This window comes from Morchella sextelata, assembly GCF_020137385.1.
Source record: "Morchella sextelata strain SCLS chromosome Unknown scls_13, whole genome shotgun sequence".
NCBI classification, from domain to species: domain Eukaryota; kingdom Fungi; phylum Ascomycota; class Pezizomycetes; order Pezizales; family Morchellaceae; genus Morchella; species Morchella sextelata.
In genome coordinates, this window is record NW_025408628.1 from 714,841 (window position 1) to 733,213 (window position 18,373).

Below are 18,373 nucleotides of genomic sequence, written 5' to 3' on the forward strand. Positions count from 1 at the left end.
CTCACTATTATTGCCCATCATCTTCCTAGTCTCAACACCACCGCCCAACCCTATTCCTTCTCCAAATACTCCGCAATCTCATCGTCACTGTCGTTCTCCTCCTCCATCAACCTCGCCTTCTCCGCCGCCTCGGCCCTCCGTCTCCTCCTCAATTTCGCGCCCCACGAATCGTCATCCTCGTCGTCGCTTTCCTCGCCTGCAGGCTTCCTCCTCGCCGCCATCGCCGAATGGCTCGACTCCTCGCTGGGATCGATCTCGCGCGCGTGGTCCTTCTCCTGGAATTTTGCCTGCATCTTGAGGATATACGGGCGCAGCAGGAGGTATCCTCCGATGATAATAACCATACGGAAGATGTCATTCGGGCGGTACGTGCGGCCCAGAATCTGGATCGTGTTGTCTGGCTGCAGGACGTGGGTTTGGACAAAGGTTGTGAGGGCCTCCATTTTGACCTTGAGTATAGTAGGGGGGTGGTTTAGAGAGGTTCGTATGGTCTTTATGGGGGTTTTTGAGAGGTGGATTTTTAGTCCACAGTGAAGTGAGTTTTGAGGTTGTGTGAAGAGGTTTTTGAGGTTGCGCGGGAGTGAGATCTGGTTTCTTTTCTTCTGGGTTGGACCGTGCAGCATGCTAAGACTTCAGTTTGCCGGGTATACCGATTGAGGCACTTGATTACCTATCTACTGACGATGAAATGCCGCATATGAGCGCGAGCGAGTGCCCATAGGATCAACTACTAACTACGAATTGTCATGGACTCCCGACTGTGGGGGGTTGCTTCCGGGTCTTGGCGGGTCCATCTGGAATGCGACTAGGACTTGTGAGGGAATATAAATATTTACGCAGAATACTTAAGCAAGAAGGGATCTAACGCGGTATTCGAAACCTGGGAAACTCCAGTGTTAGATATTGCTGACCCCTACTGTTCATGGAGGTTATTGAATACTAAAGACCTATAAGACTGAGGCGATAAGTACCTGGAATATATATATTATCCCGTCAGTCGCACCATCGATTTAATCGCCTTGGATATAAGTATGAGCTACGATCCATTACTATCCAAGTTTGAAAATAATCAAAACATGTGTTATCTGCTTCAGGCCTCGAGCAAGCTCAACAGCAACATCACTCAGCAGCTATAATCCAGGAGGAATAACAAATGCCACCAAGACAACCCAATTACCGCGGCCATTAGATACATACACCGGAGTTATCAAATATCTTGGGCCTCATAATTCAAACCCGGCCATGGTTATGCCCTTTTGAGGGAGTAATCGAGTGACATTACATAAAGCACCATTACTTTCGAACTATCGGGATGGATCCAAAGGACAGATGATACAACGATCATGAAGATGCATTATATGTTTAGTGGTATTCCTCGTGCAACTAGCTACTGGCTCTACAATGCCACTTCAATAATTATGCTATCGTACGCCTATGGTGCAGAGATGGACGTTGATATTGTATCCAGCCGGAGGCTGGTTCCATATCTCTTTCTGAAATTATTGAGTTGGAGTTTTCTTCTGGGTTTTCAAATTTATGTACTTCTCATGCAAACTATTCTTTCTACGTGGAGGGTGGACCAAGCCTTGAAAGGTTTCAAAAAAGAGAACCCGCTTATAAAAAAGGCGCACCTCCTGGGGATCGACAAGACGAAAGAACACCAAAATTTATACATTTGAAATCATGCCGCTCACAAACTTTATGACGGTTATATATATGTCTCGAGCGCACGTACCATTCTGTATTCCTCTGAACTCTAATAGCCGAGACGTAGATGTGTCAAATATCCCTTTCCCGTACAAAAACAGAGGGGAAAGGCATAGAATAATATATTTACAGTCAATGAGGCTTTTGCCCTTAGATTTACTTACGACTTTCTTGGGATTTCGACGAAATTTAGTAAAAACCTCACCATATGAAATATAGGTGGCCAATTGACTCATTTACAGGGCTATTAGAGAAGGGAGCTCGGGTGATATTGGATGACAAAATATAAGGCGCCACCGAGAACAAATAATCAGCATATCACTTAAAACGAATACACATCCAATAGACGAAAGGAATCTTTGGAATCTGCAAGTTTTATTAGGCTTGATGGTAACTTTGATAGAGGTTTGTGTGTTTGTTCTTGCATGCATTCCTTGATTTCCGTCATGAGATGTCACTCGCATTGATTAAATCTCTCAACCAGACGAGCAAGCTAATTAGAATTACATGGAGTTTTTGAACAAGGTAGCTGATCGCGAGTAGGAGCCGTGCACCTTCTTTACAAAAAAGAAAACTTCACAGATGACAGAGCGTATGCACGATGCTGTTCCGATACGGCAAACGTACTAACCGTCTTATCCGAAGCAGAAGCACAATTACAGGTACCCAGAAAGATTAAAATAACACATACGCAGAGGCTTAATTCTTCAAGCCCATGTTTTGACACCACCTCCGAACTGGGCGTCATGGTACATCACTCGGGATCGGCATTAAGATTGTCCTTCCTGCCGTTGATGAAATTTAAGGGAAAGACGTTGTTCTTTAGAAAGTATTCTGTCTCTCGGTAGCCTTTAGCATATATATCTAGGGGTTCTTCGCATTAGCTGGCTTTGTAATAAACTACAAAAGATCTCAATGGAGCAAGGGGTATGACGCACACGTGAACCCAATCCGTTCCAAAACCACGCTCTATTGGGACAGAATACACGTTCTATTTCTTATGGAAGTTGTCTACTGGCAGATCATGAGGGGTTAATAATGATTAATGTAGGAGCGATGTTACGCAAGAACGGATTTATTTAAGACTCTTAGACCTACTAGAAGATCGATCCCTCCAGCATCGACGAATATCGCATAGAATCCCGATATTGGAGAATGACGGTAAAGCCCTTGGTTTATTCTATAAGATGCTAGCTCTCTATATAAGTACTCTCTAAAGAATTTCTTTAAACATATTTATTTAATATAGATGTCTCAACTCCCCAGCTTCGTACATGCGCAATTCTTATCAATTGTTATAAATCCAATATCTCTATTCAACCCCCAATACCAATTTATTATAGCGAGGCCTCTTTTAGTTTAGTACATGCAGTCACGCCGGAAAGGTATATCGCTATTCTCTCTCTATTACAGAGGAGCGGATAGCAATGCCTTTATCAAAATGCAAACCGAGCCCCTCTAGTCAGGAGCTGATAGAGGCCAACTCATAGGTACCTGGTGCATGCTAGGTCCTAGCTATTCTTGGGCCCTATTTACATAATTATAAAGCCTACGAGGAAGTGAATCAAGTTATTACTACTAGTTTTCAGATCCCCCTCTCCCCCAATACAAAGTAAACGATGTATCTCCCAACTCAATTTGTACAAAATTGCATTGCGTTAACTGGCTTGATTCATTTACTCATAACAAGGAAAGAGATTACGCCCTTGGTAATATCTAATCTAATATCTACATGTATGTACTTATGTAATATCTCCTATATATCTAATATCTCTTATATATCCATGAATGCACCATTCTGTTTATTTTAACACGTACCGGCTACTGTGAGCTTATACCTGTATGATAATACAAGAGATACTCCTGGTGCATTAATATCGCTGCTCACTAGTACAAAGTGCTGATTGGAGTAAAAGGTGTCATCTAATCATTTCCACAGATTGACTTCAAATCCACCAAGGCCTGAGAGAAAATATCAATGGGTATGGTTATATGTAGTTACAGTGCAATCTCCTTATAAGGGTTTGGGTTATAAGAGTATTCGCCTTATAAGGGTAGGTGTTTGGGGTCCCCATTGGGCTTCGTAGGTACAAATTTGCTCCTCCTATAAAGGTAACGGCTCTATAAGGGTACCAAATTTCGGTCCCGACGTACCCTTATAAGGAGATTATACTGTACATACATATATACCTATATGCAATAAGGATAATCTATCAGCCATGCCGCTAGCAATACCCATGGCCGTAGTGATCACCGGAACTTTGCGCAATTAATGGGGTGGGAGCATATGTGATTACGGGTTTCAACCCATAAGTCTTTTGTTGCTGGAGATGGGAATAAACAAGTTTCTTTTCCCTCTCTTTTGGGTTCTAGACCTATCTGTTTTACTAATGTGAACTGTGTCACCCGTGATGGTTCCTTGTCTTTGGCTCTACTACTATTATGAACGTTAAGAGGATAATAAATCATAGGGAAGAAAGGGACTGATATAGTACATAATGCAAATTTCATGGTATTATCTCCGGTCTCTATACCCCTCCCTCTCCCTTGACCTTGATCGTGATCGCGTCCTTGACCGTCTGCGTTTTTTATACGGGTCATCATCTCTCCTTCGATCTCTTACCCTATCTTTGTCTCTGTCGTCCCACTTTCTATCGTCCTTTCTTTTTAAGGAATCCGCCGAAGGTGTGTTGGATTTCCTTTCTCTATCTAGCCCAGCCATTACCCTCTCTGCAGCACTACCACCACCCTTCCTTTCCTGCCCTACTTGTAATGCAGTAGCTGGAGCTGTCGTCGATCCAGATGCACCGATAAAGTCGATCCCTGACCTCTCCTGCGTTTGCCGTTTCTCCAGCACCTCTTGCTGGCTCTTTGCAAGTTTAGGCGCAAAGGCTTCCTCGGGAAATCCTGTTGGGTCCCAAATTTCGGTCGGTAGATTACTTGTGTACTGCTCGTTCCCGTTAATGCCCACAAATGCTGTGAGCTTTTCGAGCAGATTTGGATTCCGTAATGCCGATGACCTTAAAAGCTTTTCGTTAAAGTGGATCCCCTGGCGCTTGAGCTGGCGGAAATGATCGAACTTTGCGGCAGCTTCTTTAGGTTCGTCGCCAGGTGGGGAAGGGGGTATATCTGGAATTGATGTTGGGAAAGTTAATGAGCGGATTGTCGCGCGATTAAGAGAGTACGGCGAGAGTTGTTCTTGGTTAGGAGTTTGTGGTGCTGGGGAAGGTGTTCGTGGTGGTCGTGAAGGTCCCATTATTGGACCTATTTCTTCTGTCTCTTGGGTACGCGTTGTTGCTTCGCTGTCTGGTATTGCTGCTGTACCTGATCACATTTTCTTTAGCGATTTCGTCCTTACAATTAAGTCTATAAGGAATATCGCTCAAACGACACCTTCTATGTCTTCAGCACAAACTTTCAGTGAGATTTCGGGAGACGGGGGTGCCTGTACGTCTGTTATGTTAACGCTTGAATAATTGTAACTTTGAAGAGCTATATCCTTGAGAACGTACCTTTCCTACTTTCATTAACGGAGTATCAGAGGGCTCTTTTCGCTCTGGCGACTGTCGTTGTTCCTCGTCCTCACTGTCGCTTCCGTATTCGACCAGGCCCATGGTGGATATAAAGATTTGTTACTGTGCGACCGAATTGCAGGGAAAGAGAGGACTTGTAGCTCATGAACTGAATTGAAGCTCTAGGCCAAGACTATTCATTACCCGGCCCACAAAGCCTCAACACACCCGTCAGCAGAGGCAGGCAACTCCAACGATTCACCCCGCCAAACAGTATACAGCTCTTGTCCATCCAACACATTATACAGAATAACCATCTCAGCCATGTCCTTGTCCAGTGTAGAGCCTCTATCGTTCGATCCCGCATATTCTTTCGAAGCATCTCAATCCAGAGGCCATTCAGGTGCTCCCAGGCAGCACTCGTTCAACCCGTGAGCTCCCGCATAGAGTTCTATCTTTGAATATTACCCTTAGTATCGTATTTCATCTAGCTAATATTTACTTGCTGCAGCTACACTGACAATGGTGGAACTATTCTTGGAATTACCGGTGATGACTTCGTCGTGCTAGCCGGCGATACCAGACACACTTCCGGCTACAACATTAACTCTCGAACTGAGCGAAAGGTATACAGACTAGGCGAGGACAACAACCTCATCTTGGCTACAGTTGGATTTGGCGCGGATTCAAAGGACGTTGCAGAGACAATGACAAGGGCTGTTAATGTTAGTGCACTCTACTCTTATCTCCCGGTAGGAAAATGTCTAATAATGATGTCGAAACTACTTTTCGCAGGATTTTAAATTCAATCACAACCTGAAAAACATGACTGTAAATGCGGCTGCACAGTATCTATTTACTGTTCTATATGGAAACAGATTCTTCCCCAAATACACACATTGTATCCTTGCCGGACTGGATAAAGATGGTACTTCTCCGAGCTTCGGGTTTTCGTGAATATTGGTTTGACAGGTTGTGTTAGGCAAGGGTCGCCTCTATTCCTACGATCCCGTCGGTTCCTATTCAAAAGAAGGTGAACGAAGAGCAGCTGCTGGCGCTGCCTCATCGCTAATCGTCCCTTTCCTAGACAACCAGGTAATATCACTGATGGTTTGCGGGATTTAATTTGACTAACATTCCACTAAAGGTTGAATTCAAAAATCAATACATCCCTGCCTCTAACGGTACCCAAGAAAGGCCCGTTGAAGACCTTCCCAAGGAAACTGTTATCAAGCTCGTCAAAGATGCATTCACCTCCGCTACCGAACGTCACATTGAGGTCGGTGATGGTCTCCAGATCATCACAGTCACGAAGGATGGCGTCTTCGAAGAGATGACAGAATTGAAGAAAGACTAGTTTAGATGTGGAAAGGGATTGGCAAAGGGCGTTAGATTCGGCTTTCTTTGTAAATTCGGAAATCAGATATCAACATTTCTTGCTCAGATTTTTGTGCGGAAATGATCAAAAAGAATCATTTCAGGGTGACGCGGGCTCGGCTATAGCTTTTGAGAAAGTTAAAGCACAAGCACCAAAATCATACCAAAATTCAGCACTCGATCTCTTTAAACTTACCTGGCAGGAAGCTACTGAAAGCCCAAAAACCACCAAGATACCAAATTCTTGCTGTATCAAGACGACACGCCCTTCACATGGATGGATGGTGGAAACTATATTGTCCAGTTGATCATGATAGATGTTTTTAATTTTGGGGAATACAGACTTAAAGTTTTGGTAATATTTTTAACGAGTGCTACTATTTATATCGCATCCAAGCTCATCTAAATAGTAAATATATGTATAAATAGAATAGTCAGGTATCTCTGTCATCACGAAAGGTTTTTATTGACTGGTTAGTTACCTCCCATCGCTATAGTCCATTAGGCTACAGCTGTCTATAAACACCGGTGGGCTACAGCTATCGATAGACAAAGAACTGATTCCACCAGGATCCGGAATCGAGTGCATTAAGGGAGACGACATGCATGTTTTTCCAAATCATCAAACCACGAGTTCTGTCATGATATATAATAACCCCTCTGACCATTAATGTTATAAACCTCCATACTTTCCGGATCCATCAATAGTACTTCTCAAGCTCTTCCGAAACTAACACTTCAGCGAGCAAGGAGGGGCCCAGCATACCGCACAGCGGCAGGTGGCCCTGACTGCGTGCGAGGAATATATTGATATTTATTTCGAACCATTATTGCACAGAGCTGTATTTTCAATTCGAACCACTAAACAGAGCTGTGAGTTTTCTTGAACTTTATATACAGCCACTCTGCAAAAGTGTTCGTGATTCCGATTTCGGAGTGAGTCATTTCTCCATAGGTAACCGTGGCGGACCATCAAAAAAAAAACCAAGAGAAGACTTTCCCAGTGATCAATGGTGCCAGGAATCAATGAAGAATAAGATCAATGACCTATCTTTTTTTATATATAGTCCCGAACTATATTATATATTTTTCGTTGTTTTGAATCTCAACTTTAATTACAACATTACGGGTGCGCCACACTGCGCACTGACATTAAAACTAAACCACGAACCCTTTTGCTGAGTGGCGTATTCCTCGAACTGATGTTTAACTTTATATGCGGCCGGAGGCCGCTCCTCACTACTAAGTAATATGTATATAATATCCTCTACGAATTCAAGTAAAAAAAAAGAGAGAGAGAAAAGAACCTGCTTTCTGTAATTACATGTAAGTTTACATATTACATTTCAAAAAGAAGGGTACTAGAATGTTCCCTAAGCCATGTACAATACGTAAAAGCTAGCCAGATTCCTACTTAGCGTCAATCCTAGGGCGAGCATGAGACAATAGGGGAGAGATGAGGACGAAGAAGAGGAAAGGAGAGAAATGGGATATGGATGGGGAGGACTTAGAGATAGTGTTTAACCTTCCCTTTGTTTTTATTTTCTTTTCTTTTTACTTGAAATTTGGATTTTACGAGAGGTGGCGGAGGCAGACGGGAAGTTCAGGGGCTTAGTGAGATATTGCCATAACTATAAGATTGCATGCAATTAATGAATTACAATATGGCTAAGTCATGTAATATCACTCGGTTTATTCGTACATGATCGTATTTAGCGAGCACAAGCCCAATTATATTCAAGTCACAAACAGCTTATGCGTGGCAAGAGCTGCATGAAATCTCTCATTTATTTTGCATATAGAATCTAGTCTTATCTCTATAGATCTAGTATTCCATGCGTCCTAGCAATCATCTGAAACCGTTTTAAAGAGAACGAAAGTCCGAAATATCTGCAACTCAGTGACAGTAAAGAAACAAATTTACGTAGCAAAGAAATTTAAGCCCGAATGAGTGAGTATATCAACTAAAGAAAACCAAGTCCTAACTCGCCAACCGCAAGATCCCTTCGAAATCATTGCATAGCACCACCCTGCAACAAGATCTTCAGGAAAAAGAGTTCTAAAAACATTGAATACTTTGCACACTACGCAAAGCCCTACCACCAAACACATTTTGCTGATTGCACGCTTCCAGCGTCGTCAAGTCAACAAATACAATCGTCAATATTTTCTTTGAAAATCCACCCGGAAAAGAAAAACAAATCACAACTTATCAAATAATACTTGGCCAAGGTAGCCCGAAGCCTCCCTGGTTGCTAGCTAGTCCTTGGCATGGCGTACTTATCGCTTTTGAATTTCGTCCCTAGGGTCCGCCATGATGATGATTAGGCTGCATGTGATATCCCGCCTGGGCTGTGTAACCGTTTCCGTATTGTCCATAACAGTTGGTTGGATCATATGGCAACATAGAGATAACGCTCTCCCTATGATGGCTATTATCCATCATTGCAAGATGAGGTACCAGATTTTGAGTCTGTTGAAATTGATGAAGATGAGGCACAATTGCCGGAGGAAATGCGCCCGAGTAAGCATCATCTACCTGTTGGCGAAAAACTGGCGGGTCTTGAGGAGTATGAGTTGTGGCCTGCACAGTCCGTGGAGAAATAGGAGTCTCTTGAGTAATGGGCTGATGGCTTGCTCCATTATGAAATCCTGAATACCCATGTTGGAAGGGCTGGTGAAATGCCAAACCAGGAATATTCCCCTGAAATCCACCATGCCTATTAACCATTTGGTCATTAGAGTACTGCAAATATTCGTTAGTAAAGAGTGAGGTTTCTAGAAAGCGTTTAATTGGATCATACCACATATGGCATTTGACTAATAACAGACTGGTTAGAAAACATTGAAGCTCCCGACGGACGGCGGCTATGATCACGTTGTTCTGCGAGTTGAACACTAAGGCGTGCAGCAAGGTCGGCAACCGCTTCCATAGAGAATGGAAATGATTGTGGGACACCAAATCGTCTAACTTGGTCCATATGAGATAATTGATTATTTGTCACAGGACCGCCAAGGCGGGGGCCATTAGGGGCCATGCGAATTGGTTTTTTGTGAATTTCGCGTTTTTGAACATGGATGTGCTTTCCAAGGAATAGGGAATTGTTCTAGCGTATCACTTTTTAGTATAAATCGTTGTCTAAAAAGGCTGAGCTATATGAATAGATATAACAAGACTTACCTCTTCTTCCAAAGCTCTATTGGCCATCTCTTCAGCTTCGTATTTTACAAATGCGAAGGCATTACGTCCAATCCCTGAATAGTAATATTAGCATTATGATCATTTACCAACTGCTTAGGATTCTGTCACCGTTTTTGCTGGCCCTGTTCACAAGATTGCATTCAACAATCATGCCATATCTGCTGAATCTTGCTCTGAGCTCATTCTCCCCAATTGAATCCGGATTAAGTTTTCCAATAAATATGGAAACAGGATCAATCTCAACGGTCTGGATGCGTGGAATGACATTCGGCACCGAAAAGTTGCTCGTCCAATCAGCAGTCCATGCGCAGTGATGACGGAAATACTAAAAGTTTCAATGAATCTTATATGAGTACAAGTTTATAGCGATGATATGTTAATGTAAGTGTTAAAAGAGGAGGCAAACCTGATAGCAATCCACAGCATCTTGTCTGTAAGCAAACCTAACAAAACATCTTCTCCCTTCCTTTGTTCCTCGCACAGGTAGTGTATCCCCATCCCTCGCAAATTCCATAGTTTCGGTTTCACCAAATCCAAAAAGAATCTTGCGGGCATCATTTTCATTGAAAACATTACAATCCATTTTGCTTAAAACGAGAGTCCTGTTAACCTTTGCCGGTTCACAACGGATACGACGACCAGTGGAGTCGATTATAGCATTTCTACCATCACGAAGAGCTAATCTTGCAGTCTCGTCGCACTTCGTTTTTTATCAGCAGAAATACTAACAAAATGAATAGGCTATTGTATGCAGCTCATACCTCGAATTGGCAAAAGCTATATGGATTGCTTTTGGTATCCCTACGAATTTTGACGTGGAGTCTTCCAAATTTTCCAAAGTGGGACTGCAAGCTCTTCATGAGTTGATCGTCGGTCTGAGTAGCTGCGAGACTGCCCAAAGTTAAATAATTTAGTTTGCCAATATATTAGCGGCATACAAAGAGGAACATACTTAGCTACAAAAATACAAGCAGATGGTAGTCCATGCCTCGCAAGGTCTTTCACGTCCTCGTCGGAAACAAAATCATTTTGGCTATCTCCCGTTGAATCCGTGGCTTCTTCTGAAACCTCATCAACAGAAACCCTATCAGTTTCCTGGGAGCTGAAATCATAATGGTTGATGGAAATTAGGCCAGAGTCATTAGAGCCGTCCTCGGCAATATTGCATCTTGATTGCAACTCTGATGCAAGGATTTCAGTCTGTTGAGCTTTGTGGTCGTTAAAAGCTTCCAAGAGCCTTCCTTGAAGCCTTGTTGGACCTGAAATGTCTTGGGCGATTGAGAAAATATCAAGCGAAGAGAGAGTTTTCCCCCGGGGTCTGTTGAAGTTTCCTGTTAATTTTAGTGACATTGTTAGAACGTCTCATCCACTTGACAATTTTCAGGGCATAAATCTAAGTAAACCGCTACATGGGTTTATACAAAAATACAAATGGTAACAATCAAAACTATTTGTTTTAATTTCTCTAGAACTTGTATATATAATTACTTCAAACTAAGCAGGATAGGGTATCTTACTCGGAGGACTAGTTTTCACATCAGTTGGGGTGGTTGGCTGGGATACATCATTGATGGTATTCCCAGAGCTACTTGCAACTGATGGACAAGCAGCAGGAGATGGATGCGGATTTGTATGACATCTCCCTTTTGTTGGGGTAGTTGGAGACACCAAGCTTTCGGGCATCATAATGAGCACAAAAGCTATTGGAGAAATGAAGGTAGAGAGATTTAGAGCTGAGCTTGACTTTTAAATTGAATGTTAAAGAGGCAGTAGATATACTGAGATTTAAGGAAGTATCCTGTATCAAGGAAATGCTATGCGTAGTAAAGAGTACAGGAATGGAGGAAGACGGGCCGATGAAGAGATAGAGAAGATGGAGGAGAAGTAGAAGGAGAAGAGGGATGAGAAGAGAGATGAGAAGAGGGATAAGAAGAAGTATTAAGAGAAGGATGAAGAGAACAAAAGTCAAAAAGAAGTATATCTGGGTATAGGACGCGTATGTATCTCACTTAAATAATTGCGAAAGGTAGCACTCTAGGTTCTAGATATACGTATATAAGTACTACATGCACATACATGATGTTGTTAATCACTTTTTTAAGTACGCAGTAACTTCAGATACTCAAATCTTCCCGTCTTAGGCCACGCAATCCTGGGCTACATGTACGTATTATGAGGCATGTATAAGGCCATCTTTCATCTAAGTTGACTCGCCTCATGTGTATGATATAGATCTTGAAGTTCTCGGGCCCGGGTTTGAGACGCAAGTTTATAATTTAAGCCTAAACCTTGTCTCCCTTCGTGGCATCAGACCTTGAAAACTCCTAATGCGTATACTGAAAGATCGTCGATACTCTGTATGGTCATATATGTAAGTGATAAATTGAAAGCCTTTTTGTTAACGTATAACCCATATATTAGAAGCTTCTAAACTTGAATGTACCACTATCAAATTAATTCTTAACATCTTGCAAATGTTATATGTACGGCGCCAAAACTAACGGGTGCACAGTGCTTTACAGTGAGTTGAAGCTTCTATAGATCCAACCAATGCATGGTGGGCGTGAGATTTACAAGATAATACTGTGAATTGGAGTGTGGGAGAATAGACGACTTGAGGAGGGTTTGAACACGTGACCTTTGTGAGGAATATGTTTATAGTGCAAAGAAGATACTATTGCGCCGCTGAGTTCCAGCGACAACTATGGGAGTTTCTTACTCCTTATATACAGATAGTTCTTAGTACCACGTGATCCCCTGATTACATAATCCTAGCGCTAAGCCTCCTTATTCCAACTATGAGTCATCCCTTATACATGAGTAATTACCATACATAACCGATGTCGCAATGCCATATTTTTACACTTCCCCTCACTTGCCACATCGTATCAATTCTGACAATTTTTGGTGAGCTGGTTTTGGTAGTCCTTTGGTCATTATGTCCGCGACATTGTCTTCGGTAGGGACGTAGAGGATTTCGAAGGTTCCGGCTTCGAGTTGTTCACGTGTGTAGTGGTAGTGAACGTCGATGTGCTTGGACCGGTCGTGGATGCGTGGGTTCCGACAGAGTTCGATAGAACCTGTGTTGTCGGCGTGGATGAAGTACTGGTATTGTTGTTGGAGTTCGAGCAAGGCATTACGAATCCATACCAGTTGTCGAGCTGCGAGAGACAGGGCCATGTATTCGGCTTCTGTTGTTGAGACTGCGACTGATTTCTGCTTCCGGCTTCTCCAGCTGATGGCTGACTTCCCTAGTCTGAACACGTATCCTGAGAACGATTTTCTGTCATCTAGGTCTGAAGCTGTAACGGGGGTCCTTTCTAAGAGAAATAGATTTGTATAGAATAGAGACGGCCGTGCAAGATAGACAATCAGGTTGCAGATTTATTCAAAGATACTATCGCTAGAACTCAATAATCTTTAAGGGCTCTGCTACCGATAAGAACTTTGTTTTTTCTTTCTGATGAAGACTCGAGAGAATAGGACTGAAGGGCGAGAATGAACCTGAGTACTTATACTCCGAAGGCCTCTATTCTCTGCTCCTAACTCCTTTACTAAGTTCCGGTGGGCCCTCCCTCAGTACCGGAAACAATACCACCGCTACCCCGCTTTTCTCTAAGCGTCAGCAGGAGTTTCCGATACCCAAGGCAACCACCCTTAGTCAAAGCCTTTGTAACACCTGCAGCCTTGGTTACCACACAACCGAGGACCTGCATGAATGAGCTACCGCTCAGGTGTCAGCTTAATCATTGCTGTAGAGCTTTCATTTATTGTAGACTTCCCTAGCATAGTCCCTGCCTTTCGGCGGACTTACAATGCTCAGAGGATACAGAGGATCACCGGGCAATCAGAGCTTCACTCTGGCCGGTCTTCTAGTCACTGGCGAGGCATAGACTCGTCAGTCCTTGCTCCCATGAATAGATCCTCTTCCTAGCGCCCGGAATGTAGTTACTCTGACAGCTGGTAGCTAACCACACTGCCGGTACTTGCATATCACCGTGCAACTGGCTTCTAACAATAACTCTCAGCATGTAACCGGGCCCTGTGTGTACTCATACACCAGACAGTTGAAATGGCTCCGTTACACCACTCCCCTCTTCCAGGATCTTGGTCTCCGAGATCTATAACCATTCTATTACCGTACAATCTATATGACAAGAAACTCCGTGATATGCAAGGAACAAAACCTAAGGAAAAATCTACACCCCAACAATCCGCTTGTCCTTGGGTTTCTTAGGATACCTCATATGGAAATCCCGAAGGGCTTCTTCAGCACTCTTCTTGAGATGCTCCCAAGGTTCCCATGTAGCATCCTCGTTTTCATAACCTTCCCACAGCACTAGGTATTCCACTCGTCTCCTTTTCTTATTGACCCGGCTGTCAGCTACTTCTCGGACAACCCAGTTCTGTTCTCCTTCAATCTCTTCTGGCTCCGGTACAGGAACTCTTCTCTCAGGATCTACCGGTGCTCGGTAAGGTTCCAGAAGAGAGACATGAAAGACCGGGTGGATTCCCATTTGGGGGGGAAGAGAGAGCTTGTAGGCACGGGTACCAATAGCTTCTAAGACCTTAAAAGGTCCCATCTTCTTCTGATCCAGTTTTCCCAAAGGCCGCTTTGTTTGCACATTGCGCCGGTCCAACATAACTTCATCTCCGGGCTTGATTTCAGGCGGTGCCAGGGCATGAGCATCATACCACCGGGCCATCCTTAATCTAGCTTTACCCAAGCTGGCGTTCATACCTTGCCAGGTAGATTCCCATTGAGAAATCATGACCTCACTTGCTGGATTGTTCCATTCTACTCCTTCCTTTGGGGCCGGCCAGTTGGTCCTGGGTTCATATCCATAGTTGGCATAAAAAGCCGATACTTTGGTAGACTCAGAGACCGCCGAGTTATAAGCATACTCTGCCAAAGGCAAGAGTTCTGCCCAGTCATCCTGTTGATATGAACAATAACTCCGCAAGTAATGTTCCAGGGTCTGATTAACTCTTTCTGTTTGACCGTCCGTTTGGGGGTGGAAAGATGTGGACATCTTCAGCTTCACATTGAGGAGGTTCATGAGAGATTGCCAAAAGTGAGAGATGAACCTGCTATCTCTGTCCGAGACTATGTCATCAGGTAAACCATGGAGTCTCCAAACTTCCTTCAAGAACAATTTAGCCAAATCTTCCGTTTTATTGAGGGTAGGAAGAGGGATGTAGTGTGCCATCTTCGAAAAGCGGTCCACTATTACCCAGATCTTTGTAAACCCACTAGATTCCGGTAGTCCCACAATGAAGTCCATAGAGATGGAAGTCCATGGCCGATAGGGTATCTCCAACGGTTGGAGCATACCAAACTTCTTGTGTCTTGAGGTCTTATTCCTCTGGCAGCTGTCACAGCTCCGGACATATTCCTCAACATCCTTATCCATGTTGGGCCAAAAGAAGTTGTTTTTCACCCGCTCAAGTGTCTTAAATTGGCCAAAGTGACCAGCCACCTTAGAGTCATGGGTATCGGACAGTATTTCCATCTGAAGCTTCTTGTCTTTGGGTATATACCATCTATTCTTGTAGAAGATAAGACCGTTCTTGACCGACAAGTTCTGGTCCAAATTTGGTTTCCTTTCAACCAGGGAGCGGTGCAATTCCTGCCAGAAACTATCCTCTTTAGCAGCCGTGTATAGGCGCTCTAAGAATGTATTCTGCAATTGATTCACCCTGACAGCCGCTAGCTTTGCAGGATCCAAAACCAATTGACCTGGCCTAAAAAAGATCTGTGGCTCCGGCTGCAGAGCTTCACCTCCCTCTCCAAGGCGGTGATCCCAGCGCCTAGATAGCACATCAGTCTTGCCATTCTTTTCTCCCGGTCTGTAGACAACTTTAAAATTGTAGCCTGCGAGGTCTTCAGACCATCTAGCTTGCCGCCTAGTGAGAACCTTGGTAGAATTAAAGTACTCCAAGTTCTTGTGGTCTGTAAAAACCGTGATCTCTTGCTCACAAGACTTGAGCATGTGTTCCCATTCTCGGAAAGAGGCTACAATAGCTCCCATTTCCTTATCATGAATGTCATAGTTGATCTCAGCAGGGGAGAACTTCTTAGAATAGAATGCCACCGGATGTAGCTTCCCATCATCCCCATACTGAGAGAGCACCGCTCCCTTGGCAAAATCACTGGCATCTGTCTCGACCACCGTTCTCCTACTAGGGTCAAAATGAAGAAGGATTGGAGCGCTTGTGAACAGCCTCTTGAGTTCTTCAAAGGCCTGCTCATGTGCTGCCGTCCAATACCATTTCTTGTCTTTTTGCAGGAGGTCAGTTAATGGTTTGCAAACTTTACTGAAGCCTTCAATAAAACGGCGATAGAAGTTTGCAAATCCGAGGAATGCCTGTACTGCCTTGATATTTTCAGGGACCGGCCATTCCTTAACTGCCTCCACCTTGTCTTCTGACATTGATACTCCTTCTTCCGAGATATGATAGCCTAGGTATTCTACTTCTCGGACATGGAAGGATGTCTTATTGATCGAGGCACAGAGCTTAGCTTCCCTAAGCTTCTGCAGCACCTTCTTGACCAATAGCTCATGTTCTTTCTCAGTCTCCGAGTAGATGAGGATGTCATCAATATAGACAACTACTCCTTCATCTAGTAGTTCCTTTAGCACATCATTGATCATTGCCTGGAAAGCGGAGGGAGCATTGCATAGACCAAATGGCATCACATTATACTGATACAGTCCATAGCGGGTTCTGAAAGCGGTTTTCCACTCATCACCTTCTGCTATCCTGACCAAATTGAAGCCGTTCTTCAGGTCTATCTTTGTGAAGATCTTGGCTTTGAACAACCTGTCTCTGAGCTCACTCATGATAGGCAGCGGGTACTTGTCCTTGACAGTGACCTTGTTCAAACCTCTGTAATCCACACAAATCCGCAATGTACCATCCTTCTTAGGAATGAACAATATGGGTGCCGCAGCAGGGCTGTTAGATCTAGAGATCTTTCCTGAAGACAATTCTTTGTCCAGGTACTCTCGGAGGGCCTTCAATTCTGGAGCGGAACATGGGTACAGCGGGCCAAATGGGGGAGCGGTGCCAGGCAAGAGTTTGATCTTCAAATCATTATGAGAATGCGGTGGCATTTCCTCAATCTTCTCTTGACTGAACACATCAGCCCAATCTCGGTATAGGTGGTGTATTTTCTCAGCAATATCACCTCCGTCCTCATCATGCCATACTGAACCAACCAATTGATAGACTGTCTCTTCTTCTTCCAACATTTGGTACGGAGAGATCAGTTCAATCTTGGTGGCCGCTGGGAGACAATTCTGCTTGCAGTAGTCACTCCTCCAGCTCATGGTGTTGAGTTCCCAGTTGATGTCCGGGTTATGCTTCCTAGCCCAACTAATTGGCAGGTAACCGGTCATTCCTTCTTCCAGTGTAGCCACCTCCCATCGGAGTGTCTCCTTATGATCTCCCATAGTCATGCGGACCGGGTGAGTGTAATACTCGCCTCCTCCCATCATGATATCTCCTTGAGCATCAAGCATTGTCAGAGGTTGATCCCGCCTCACTAAGGGAATTCCATGTTTTCTGACAAAACTCTGGTTGAGGATAGCTCCTGTACAACCGGTGTCAAACAGGAAAGACCCTTGGGCGCCTTCATCCTTTCCTTTGACCGTCCATGACAGTCCTGCCTTCAGTATAGGTCTTTTTCCATGTACTGGTAAAGAAGGAAGCCTCTGTTCCAACTTTCTTTGCTTAACAGCGGATTCTGGACTTGTTTCTCTTTGTCTTTTCAACATAGCTAATAGCTTCGGGCACTACTAAGATCAAAAAGATCCTTTGGTTCTATTCCCAAGCGATAATATAGCAGGTATGATGTGTGGTAATTTTTTGGTAGCGGTTTGGAAGTGTCTTGTAGCAAATATAACTTTGGTAGAGCACTGACAGACCAGCTGTTTCGGGTCTTAAACCCATCCTCAGAGTGCTTGGAGCAATCAAATAGGCGGAAACACAGTCATAATTTATTCAAGAAAAGCATAGAAACCGAAAAACCCATATAAAAGAAAACTAGTAAACATAGACTAAAACAGACACTTTTTCTACCAGATGATTTCATTGTCCGAGTCTTGCTCAGGCTGAAAAACAAAATCTTCTGTAACCTCCGGGAGTACAACAAGTGGATCTTCTGCTACTACAGCAGCCACTTTAGCCTTCTTCTGAGAGTTGGACTTGCCATTCCCTCTTTTCCGCTTTTGTACTCTCACTGCTGCCACTCGGACAACAGTAGGTTCCTTGGACCAACAATCGGTCCATTTGTGTCTGGACTTGCCGCACTATTGCACAAGTCAGTCTATGCACTCTACCAATAGGGAGTACCGGAAGGTCATACCTTCAAGCATACTTCTGCTTTCCTTCTTTCTTCTAGAATATCCCCCGGGATACCCTTTAGTTCCACCGCTTTGTCTTTAGGTCCTGGAGTCTTCTGAGGTCCGGAGGAGCTCGCAGCTTCTCTTTTCCTCTTAGGCTGCTGGTCCTTCTGAGCGGGGGGATCTTTCTTGGTCCGAGGGTGCGCTTTCTCAGCTGCCATCCCTTG

The 18,373-nt window shown here is 43.9% G+C and overlaps 6 protein-coding genes across 6 annotated transcripts; 1 reads left to right on the forward strand and 5 right to left on the reverse strand.

The window, feature by feature from the left end:
- Window positions 1–50: 50 nt before the first annotated feature.
- H6S33_002579 (uncharacterized protein) lies at window positions 51–443 on the reverse strand (the record flags this gene model as incomplete). Its single annotated transcript, XM_044833932.1, has 1 exon — window positions 51–443. One exon carries the CDS (start codon window positions 441–443, stop codon window positions 51–53), a length of 393 nt encoding a protein of 130 aa, XP_044692740.1.
- A 3,792-nt stretch (window positions 444–4,235) lies between these two features.
- H6S33_002580 (uncharacterized protein) lies at window positions 4,236–5,321 on the reverse strand (the record flags this gene model as incomplete). The annotated part of the gene is made up of 4 exons (XM_044833933.1): window positions 4,236–4,286; window positions 4,331–5,031; window positions 5,101–5,152; window positions 5,220–5,321. 4 exons carry the CDS (start codon window positions 5,319–5,321, stop codon window positions 4,236–4,238), a joined length of 906 nt encoding a protein of 301 aa, XP_044692741.1.
- A 222-nt stretch (window positions 5,322–5,543) lies between these two features.
- On the forward strand, window positions 5,544–6,576 carry H6S33_002581 (uncharacterized protein; the record flags this gene model as incomplete). The annotated part of the gene is made up of 5 exons (XM_044833934.1): window positions 5,544–5,650; window positions 5,731–5,944; window positions 6,015–6,147; window positions 6,202–6,314; window positions 6,367–6,576. The coding sequence occupies 5 exons, from the start codon at window positions 5,544–5,546 to the stop codon at window positions 6,574–6,576; spliced, it is 777 nt and encodes a 258-aa protein (XP_044692742.1).
- Window positions 6,577–9,131: 2,555 nt separating this feature from the next.
- On the reverse strand, window positions 9,132–11,148 carry H6S33_002582 (uncharacterized protein; the record flags this gene model as incomplete). Its single annotated transcript, XM_044833935.1, has 8 exons — window positions 9,132–9,342; window positions 9,401–9,416; window positions 9,475–9,703; window positions 9,778–9,851; window positions 9,907–10,123; window positions 10,205–10,498; window positions 10,560–10,689; window positions 10,751–11,148. 8 exons carry the CDS (start codon window positions 11,146–11,148, stop codon window positions 9,132–9,134), a joined length of 1,569 nt encoding a protein of 522 aa, XP_044692743.1.
- Window positions 11,149–12,669: 1,521 nt separating this feature from the next.
- Window positions 12,670–12,978, reverse strand: H6S33_002583 (uncharacterized protein; the record flags this gene model as incomplete). The annotated part of the gene is made up of 1 exon (XM_044833936.1): window positions 12,670–12,978. The coding sequence occupies one exon, from the start codon at window positions 12,976–12,978 to the stop codon at window positions 12,670–12,672; it is 309 nt and encodes a 102-aa protein (XP_044692744.1).
- A 1,019-nt stretch (window positions 12,979–13,997) lies between these two features.
- Window positions 13,998–17,579, reverse strand: H6S33_002584 (uncharacterized protein; the record flags this gene model as incomplete). The annotated part of the gene is made up of 1 exon (XM_044833937.1): window positions 13,998–17,579. The coding sequence occupies one exon, from the start codon at window positions 17,577–17,579 to the stop codon at window positions 13,998–14,000; it is 3,582 nt and encodes a 1,193-aa protein (XP_044692745.1).
- Window positions 17,580–18,373: the final 794 nt, after the last annotated feature.